The 9149-nt window shown below is 40.2% G+C and overlaps 1 protein-coding gene across 1 annotated transcript; it reads right to left on the bottom strand.

The window, feature by feature from the left end:
* Window positions 1–562: 562 nt before the first annotated feature.
* RFC3 (replication factor C subunit 3) lies at window positions 563–8876 on the bottom strand. Its single transcript, XM_058825526.1, has 9 exons — window positions 8749–8876; window positions 7399–7536; window positions 6789–6856; window positions 5058–5155; window positions 4602–4783; window positions 4227–4363; window positions 4003–4101; window positions 2947–3016; window positions 563–1727 (listed from the first exon to the last, which is right to left on the bottom strand). The coding sequence occupies exons 1-9, from the start codon at window positions 8833–8835 to the stop codon at window positions 1536–1538; spliced, it is 1071 nt and encodes a 356-aa protein (XP_058681509.1). The 5' UTR covers window positions 8836–8876; the 3' UTR covers window positions 563–1535.
* Between the last annotated feature and the right edge of the window lie 273 nt (window positions 8877–9149).

Genomic DNA, 9149 nt, shown 5'->3' with positions numbered 1-9149 from the left:
AAAGCTGTTCAGCTTTTAAAAACCAGTAGAGAAGACAAGGCTCTGGACAGAGCAGAGCAGTTTTTATGTGCAGTAATTATGCCCCCTCTATTGCAAAGTTGTGCCCTACTTTGTAATGAATTTAAGCATTCCTTTCCGCTATCACTGACTAGTTTAATGTTTCTCCAGGATCTTTTGACAGTGAAGACATTCACAATATGACAAGTTACCAGTGCTGTGGATTTGGGTGACAAGCATATGGAAGGAAAAAAACTCTCATCATCTCTTTCTTCAGGAGCCCCACTGAGCAGGAAACAGGGCAGCACCATCTTACTGAGAATGAATCTGAATGCAAGCTGTGCACTAACACCCCACATGGAACCCTTAAGTCCTTGAGAACAGCAGCAGTATTTAACTTAAGCTTTAAATACTGTCTAGTAATAGCCTAAATTAGCATTGAGAATAAAGAGCATGAATTCAGTAATTTTTATAGTACCATGGTACACAGATATAACATGTGAAAGAATTGCAGGACAGGTATTGTTGGTTCTCAATTATTATCATTATTATTATTTTGGGAGGCTGTTTTTTCACTTGTTCTTGTTGCTTGTATTTATTTGGATTTTTTTAAACTTCAGTGGCTCCCTTCAGTTTTACAGCATGTGTGGGATATCCCACCTTTCTGAAAGATGTCTACATCAAAGCAGATGAATGCACCTAGACTGTTAGAGACAGTGTGAAAAAAACAATTCAGCATTTTTATTCATATTTGCTACAATTTATTTTCACATTTTAAAAAGGTCATATATCAGTTTAAAAGGTAAAAAATACTTGTTGAAAGCTGAAATTTTTCCTTCCATTAAAAAAATTGTCAAAGTAATAACCTTTACCTGAACAGCATTATGTAGATTGAGGCCAACCCAGGAGTGTCAGACAGTAAGTGAACTTGCTTTTTGAAGGTATAATCCTTCTAAACATGTTACATGTGATTTACAAGCAACACCAAAGTATTGCTCCTCCACAATTTCAATGCAACTGCTTACAAAGAAAAAAAAAACAAACATTTGGTGTGAGCACACCACAGAAAACACTCAGGCTATAAAAAAGAAGCCAGACAAACACTAAGATGTATAGATCAGAAGGCAGAACATATATGTTCAAGGTGGAACTTGGCAGAACACGGAAAAAACATCTTTTTCCTTCAGCCTCACCCATCTGTGATTAACAAACAAAAACCAAGCACACAGCACCTGTGTTCTCTCTTCGTAATGTCAGCTTACAAATACTGCAAAGCAGCTCTGATCTTGCACATCTTCAAAGGCAATGTGTTGTCTTTGTGAAAGGCCAATGTATTTTGTATGGCTCTAAAGATGGATTTGTGGCTGTCAAAAAATCCATCTGGTTTCTAAAGCTGAACAAACATTGTTTTATTAAATAGCCAAACAAAAATATTTGATTTAGAAGTAGACCCATATGTAATCAAGCACAGAAAACTAGACATTTGCAACACCATTGGTATCTTGACACAACATTCTGTGTACAACTTTGGGCATCAGTTAGAACATTATGTCATCCAGCCCATCCTCCATGAACTTCTTGTAAATTGCCATAAACTTTGCAACAAATGCTTCCAGGTGATAAATGGCTTTGCTGCCCAGTTGCAAGCGATGTTCATAGAAGGCTGCCATCTGTGCCACTTCTCCTTTCAGTTGTCCATCACAATTATTTAGAAGTTCTGTCAAAAGACCCTAAAAAGGGAGAAAAACAGGGCAGTATTTGAAAAATTATGTCTTTTTTGTTAAGAGGATAACTTTGGTTCTTTGAAAATAACTAACCATTAACTAATAGTTCACTCATTATTCCAACAGAAAATATATTCATTTACTGGGATAATTTATGTCTTAATAAAAGAAAATTAATTAACCCCATCTCCAAACACTATAACCTCTACTGCATGTAGGAACATGGCCTGAGGAGTATTTCTACCAAGACAGCAAGTGTATTAAAACCACTTAGTTATATCTTGACAGCATCAAGCACAAAGAGAAACAACATTAATAAAAACCAAGGAAAGGGTTATTTAGAATTTAAGTGTCTCTGTCTGTATTTATGAACGTATTTATGTGCAGACACACAAGACAACTTGACTTCAATATTTGTTACAAAACCCCAAAATGAATAATTTTAGAGACAGCAATAAAATCATCCAAATCCATTTCAATTAAAACAGCCAGGATTAAGTGAGAAGTATCTCTAGACCATTTCAAGTTTATGAAGAGGGAGTGAGTAGAGAACATGCACCATTTTCCTCTCAAACACAGCAATGCAGGATCTACTAACCTACTGTAAGAAAGGAAAGTTAAAGAAACATCTAAGTACCAAAACCATCAGAAAGCAGAAATTTGTTAATGTCAAAAGAAATTATGTCTGATGGCAAAACAAACATTACTAGGTTAAGTTGCAAACATTATTTTTGATCTTTGTTCTACTCTAGCTGTCTTCAGTATCCTTAAAATAACAACATGTACGTCCCACTTGCTTTTTCCCTCCCAAGGTGACATCTGTCTTTGAATAGTTCTGCTGGACACCTCTCCACAAAGACACAGCAAATAATGAACTTATAACAACAAAGCTTATAAAAGAAAACCAATCATATAAAGATTAGCCCACAGAATTATTTAATCATTAAAGTTGTGAAAGACCACCAGGATCCTCAACTATGCTTTAATATAGTAACTGGCCTGAGAAGTGAAGGGGACTAAGAATGTCCACCTTTATTTTTACTTAGCTATGATGCTGTTTTTTCTTTGACCACTGAACAAGTTTTAATCTGTTTGGAAAGGACACAGCTTTTCATCAATATCTTGATAATTTATGATATTTTGGTGCATTTTTTTTAAAAAAGCTTTAGTTGAGACAGTCATGCTATAAAAATGTATAGCACATTAAGAGCTATAGCTGAATTACCTTCATTATAATCTCAGGAGGGATGCAGTGTGTCAGGAGTTCATAAAGCCGCCCACGGACTTCTAAAAGCCTGTTGGAGAGACACCACAAAATATGAGAAGCATGATCCCAAAGCATACTAATGTCTTTCACAACTAGTGAAATACACTGCAGGAAAAGAGGCAATCCAAGCAATGTCTCTTTTTTGCTTTTGGGTGTTATTTTAAGACCAAAAGCATTGCATGAGTCAATTTCAATTCAAAGGCTGCATATCACCTTTTACTCAAAAGATAAATGACACATACTCTAGTTACAATGGTCTCAGTTAATCTAGAAGCTACAAGGCTATTGTAATTTGTCTCGGGATTGTTTCCCTTTAATTTTTCTTCATATCTAAGTTATTCATGCTTAAGACTAGTGACTAATTTACTACAGCCAGAGAGATCCTTTGTGCTGTTTTTCTGTCTTCATTGTTTAGAAGAAAGGATAAGACAATTAGGTGGCAGAGCTGACACAATTAGCCAAAGCTCAGCTTTTGAAAACAGAAGGGCAGATGCTACAAGCATTTAAATTAAGTGACATCTTGTGCAAATAATAAATGGAACAGGCTAAAAGGATCAGGCTTTGGCTATGACAGTGAAATGAACACAGGAGTCATCTCCTAATGTGCTCAAAAAAAGTAATGAATTCTTACTCCCAGTTCTTTTACAAAGGTGCTTTATGCTAAAGATGGTCAAAGAGAAACTTTACGTAAAACAAACCAAAACGACCACACATACCCACCACTCCCACACCAAAAAAAAACACCCAATGGGGAAACACAACATGCAACTGAGCCTAAGGTCACTTTAGATTACTAAGCTTTGACAGGGAAAAACTTCTTCAGTTCCTGATACTCATTCATACTCTGGCAATTTTAAAGCTCCACTCCTCTGGCTGCAAAATACCAGCTCCAGTCAGAAATACAGAAAATTACACATAACTGGAGACACCACATTTTTGAATACAACTTTTTTTTTAGGTTCCACAGTACATGGAAAACATCATTTATAGCTCTTAACAAATGCATTCACCTACCTTTGTGGTGTCTGTTGACCAACAATAGCATTTGCAGTTTCTCTCAAATAAATTTCCCAGTCCATCTCAGGAATGTCTTGATCAGCAGTAAAAGGATACCTAAGAAATAATATCTTTTTAGAGATTACAGTCTAAGCAAGTTGTTGCCTATTTTAACAAGGCCTTAGAAGCAAAGTCATTTATGTCTGACAGTAGAACTTAGATTAATTTTTGCAGTGACTTACTGTTGTACTCTGCAGGACTCACACATAAGGAGTGCTTTCCGAAGATTCCTGCCAGATTTCTCTGCAATCCTTTGAGCCAGCTCCTGAGGAAGAGTCAGGCCTTCTTTCTTACACACACTAGACAAGACATGGCAGATCTAGACAGAAAACAGATAGCAGGGAGTACAACACTCTGCAAACTGTTCAGCACCTACAGATTCTCCCATTAGAAAGATTTCTGGACCAGAGATGGACCAGTCTTTCCTAAGCCATGCTTGGAAAATCATCCAACACAAAGGAAAATTACATCATTATGTAAAAATAAAATATAAATCCACGCCAAGAACTTATCCAAGAATTTTATAGTAACTTATTTTTGCCTCCGTTTCAACGTACATCTTCAATGCTGGGAGCAGGCACTCGTACAGCCAGGCATCTGCTTTGAATGGGCCCTATAATTTTTGACATTGAGTTGCAGCACAGGATCAACCTGCAGGTCGCCATGTACTTCTCCATTGTTCTTCGCAAAGCATGCTGAGCCTCTTTAGTAAGTTTGTCAACTTCTGTTAACAGCACCACTGAAAAAGGGATTAAACATAGCAGGGTTCTGTATTAGTATCAGATCTTTCTAGGAAAAAATACTTTTGATATACAAGCAATAATACCAAAATAAGTGACAACACACAGAAAAACACAGCATGGTTCCACAGGCAGGAAAATAAAGATTAAGATTACTTGCGTGCCTTTTTGACTGTACAATCTTCATGCAACATACAGGTACAAACAAAACAGTGAACTGAAATCTCCCCATGTTTAAAAAGCGTTTTGACTGGTTTTAACTGTTTTACTCACCTTTAAAATCTCGTTGAGTACTAGTCTCAAGCTGCTGGGACTGTGCCACTGTCTTCAAGAGCTCCTGAATTACTACACGGTCATTGTTTCCTGCATCACTGCACCAGGAATTTGAAAAAATCTTGTTTTAAAACAACGTTATATTGCATATAAAATACATCCTCCAAAAGACAAATAAACGAGCAAGAATGCCAAAAGAATTCAGAAGCTGTTGGGTTAGAATTAAACTAATACCCATATACTTTGTTGAAAGTTACCTCCTCTATAATAAAAACAACCAGAAGTTTATGCAGGCACAACTGGACTAGTAGCACTTTATTCAAATGTAGTAAATCCATTGGTAAATGTTTTATTAACTCATTAAAATAGAACTTCTTTTATTCAATGAGAAACCTAAACTTTTACCTAGTTTGAACAAGGACACACAATGACAATCTTTTTACTCATTATGGGAAGAACAATTAAGCCTAACCACGTAAGAGGATGCCTGACATAAATGTGGGCTTTTATTCAGCAGAGTCCTTCCCAGAAATTCACTTCCTCTCCTTGTTAGCCATTCATCCCATTCCATGTTACTCAAGATGCACATGACTTCACCATTGTTATAATTCAGTCAAACTTCACAGGCCACTGCACGGCAGAGGTTTACTGTCTGGTCAGACATAAACACGACAATTGCTCAGTTACTGAAAGCCTACAAATCAGGATATTAATCCTTAATCAAAACTCAGCACTTTTGTATTTAAATTGAAATACAATTATTTTATGTTTCAAGCTCTAAGTACTCTATACAGAGTAACAGGAAGAGTACTAGTAGTATCAGGTTATCACAGCCAGATTGAATGGTCGCACATTTGATATCACCAAAATGACATATTCAAAACAATGATTACCAATAAGCCTCAGCTTTTATTGGTAATTAGCTGATAATTATTTGTGTCTGTATTAGCACACCAGCAGATACTCACTAATCAATAAACAGATTAGCTGAAGAATGAGTTTTTAAAGGAGACCTGGCAATGCAGAATAACTTCTACATGGCAAGGCAGCATGAGCTATGGTTTAGCAGTAACCAACACCGCTTTAATGATTTAAAGCAACATTATGTTGCTTTGTATTTACCTGGTTTCAGGTAAATACAAATATTTGCTTTGGGTCTCCAAACTATCCCCTCCAGTTTCATAACAGCCAAAGAAGATGCAGACAGCTCGCCCCAAAGAGCTTCTGTTGTTTAAATCAATATCAGACCTCACTCAAGACAGGATCCACAGTATTTTGTGGTGGTCTTTCCCATGCTCTAAACACTTTATTTGGAGAGTTACAGGGTAAGCCTTTCTTTTTTTCAAATTCCTTAATTTTTGTATTTGTGAGGGAACTAATGATATGGAGGTGCTAGCTCCAGTAGAAGTTCTTAATTTCAATCAAAATGGTGAAATCTGTCAATTCAGAATTGTCTCCATTGCCCATTCCTCAACATCAGCAAGCTTATACAGCCAGTTAAACAGAACATTTCTGCCTTAAGAATACAGCAATCCAAATTTTTGTTCATTTACAGCTACTCAATTAAAAATCCTCTCCCTGCTCTCATTTGCAGACCAAACCCACTGACCATTACCTAACTTGCTCAGGGAACAAATCAGGCAATCAGTCCCTCATGCAGCCAGGCTGAAGGCACACACAACACAGCCACTGGCTCACCTTTAAAGTGAGACATTTTTACTGCACACTTACCTTGGGTTAACTTCAAGGTGATAATTACTTGCAATGGTGCTAATTTCAATCTTCTTCTTAGAAGGTGCCTACGTAGAAAATAAGCACATTAAGTTTCAGAAAGTATTCTAAAAATCTCTTGGAGCTTACACCTGGCTAAGTAACGGGCAAACCAAGAGTCTCAGAGATCAAAGAACTCTGGAGACACAGGCTTGCTAATCTCCTACAGTCCCAGCCCCACCTCCAAAGAAAAAAGGAATACTGACACATCATCCAGCCCATAAAAGAGCAACAGCAGAGATGCTATGGTCCAAAATTAACTGTAAACAATAAATTAAAAAACCCATTCTGAACAAAAGAACTTTCACCACAGAAACAGCCAAGCAGGCACAGAAAACAAGAGACAAACCCACACCAGAAGGCCTGAAGAACATCTGGAAAATAATTTGTTTGTATAACCAAACTGGTATGATTAATTACATAAAAAGGTTGAAGATACTGAGTGCAAAATAAAAATTAATTTTTAAAACTCAACTCCAAAGGTCTCACAACAGAAATATATCACTATTTCCACAAAATATATCACTATTTCCACATTACTTCACAGAAGATGGAAGATTTATTTTTTTACCGTTATACTCTGATGCTCAATCCTCAGTTTCTCCACTCCGGCACCATATAATTCCCTTAACAAACACATTATTCTTGTCTTTTTTCCAGCTCCTGATGGTCCATACACCAACAGATGAGGAAAGTCACCGCATTGAACCTGAACAAAAAAGAAACAAGACCAGTTAGCTACCACAGTATTTTCCTTATAAGATCATTTACCCTTCCATTTTCACCCAAGTTTACATTAAATGACTTTACCACCTCCATCACAACATAGCACCTAGAATTAAAACTGCTGAAATCTTTCCCTGCAGCAACATTTCTATAAAACATATTTTTCTGACAGCCACGTGCAATTCGTTTAATTTCAAACACCTCACTGCTCAAAAAACACCCCAAGCAAACCAACAACAAAACAAATCCCAAAACCCCCACTCCAACACTTATACGCTTCCCACAGTAACTAGAGTGACAACTGTGAGAAACACACAGTAAAAAGGGTTGAAACAAAGTTTAAAGCAAATGCTTATATATATTAATGATGTACATGAATACATACATACATATATATATATATATATATATATATATATATATAAAAGTTTATCTCCTGGAAAGCTAAAATGCATGACTTGGAGCACATCTCAGCCTACCCCACAGAAAGCATAAATTAGATATCACTACTACCTACATGAGTTAGATATCACTCATCCCTGAGGAAGTGCATGTGCCAGTGGGCACATCTGGCAGGGGAAGCAGTCCTGACTTTCTTTCCTAGCTGCTCGCCTCAAAAATTTCTGCTAACATGAGGCAAACAAGCCAAGCCCTGTTCTCGGGGACACTGAAACCAGCAGGAAGAGCAAGCGCACACCGCTCCCCAAAGAGCTGAGCCACCGATTCCCCACAGGTTCCCCGGCACCACGGCCTCGCTGCCAAGCAGGGCGCGACGCCGGGACGCTTCCCGCGCACGGGCGCTGCTCGGAAAGGCAGGGCCTGCACGGAGGGAAAGCTGCCGACCTCGGCCCCACGGAGCAGCGCTAGCGCCCGCAGGGAATCCCAATTATAGCATGGGTCAACCTGGAATAGACCACAGCGGTCCAACCTCCCAGAGCACCGGGTGCAGGATTGCATCCAGAGGGTTCCCGACTATCTCCAGTGACGGAGACTCCGCAGCCACTCTGAGCAATCTGTTCCAGCGCCCGGTCACCCGCACAGTAAAGTTCTCCCCCTCATTCAGGCGCAATGCCGTCTCCGGGGGGGGTTCTCGCTGCGGGGAGGAGAGGACCGAGAGGACCTGGAGGCCGCGGGGGCCCCGGGCAGAGTCCGGCGGGGAGGACGCGGGGCAGAGCCGAGCCCGTGGCTCACTGACCAGGTTGCGGAGCCGCGCCGCCTGCTCGCGGTGGAAGTCGAGGCGGCCGAGGGCGCCGGGCCGGTGCTTGTCCGCCCACAGGCTCATGGCGCTCCCGAAGCGCGCGGGCCGGCTGCGGGAAGCGCGCGCCGTACGGCGGCCGCCAAGGGACAAACCCCGGCGGCGGCCCCGCCCCGCGGCTCCCTCAGAGGAGCGCGGCGGCCGCGCCCCAGCCCGGCCCGGCGGGGATCTCAGCGCCACCCGCCCGGATCGCGCTGCAGCCGCGTGGTTTTCTCTTCCGGAGGGACAGAGACACCCTCTGAGCCTTGGCACCTGTACTCCCTGTGCTCCCTGAAGTCTTAGACGAGAGAGCCCCTTAACAAGCGCTGCGCAAGAGATGAACTCTGCCCGCCAGCCCAAAC

The sequence above is a fragment of the Ammospiza caudacuta genome, chromosome 2 (assembly GCF_027887145.1).
Source record: "Ammospiza caudacuta isolate bAmmCau1 chromosome 2, bAmmCau1.pri, whole genome shotgun sequence".
Taxonomy (NCBI): domain Eukaryota; kingdom Metazoa; phylum Chordata; class Aves; order Passeriformes; family Passerellidae; genus Ammospiza; species Ammospiza caudacuta.
Note: the sequence above shows the minus strand (reverse complement) of the source record. Positions and strands in the feature narration are given on the sequence as shown.

Bases quoted from the DNA above. Each gene is read 5' to 3' on its own strand.
- RFC3 (XM_058825526.1), bottom strand. From the start codon at position 8,835: ATGAGCCTGTGGGCGGACAAGCACCGGCCCGGCGCCCTCGGCCGCCTC. The intron at 6,857-7,398 runs GTAAAAAAATAA...TTTTCTACGTAG, and splicing joins TTGAGCATCAGAGTATAACG to GCACCTTCTAAGAAGAAGAT. The intron at 4,364-4,601 runs GTACGTTGAAAC...TTTTCTGTCTAG, and splicing joins CTGCTCCCAGCATTGAAGAT to ATCTGCCATGTCTTGTCTAG.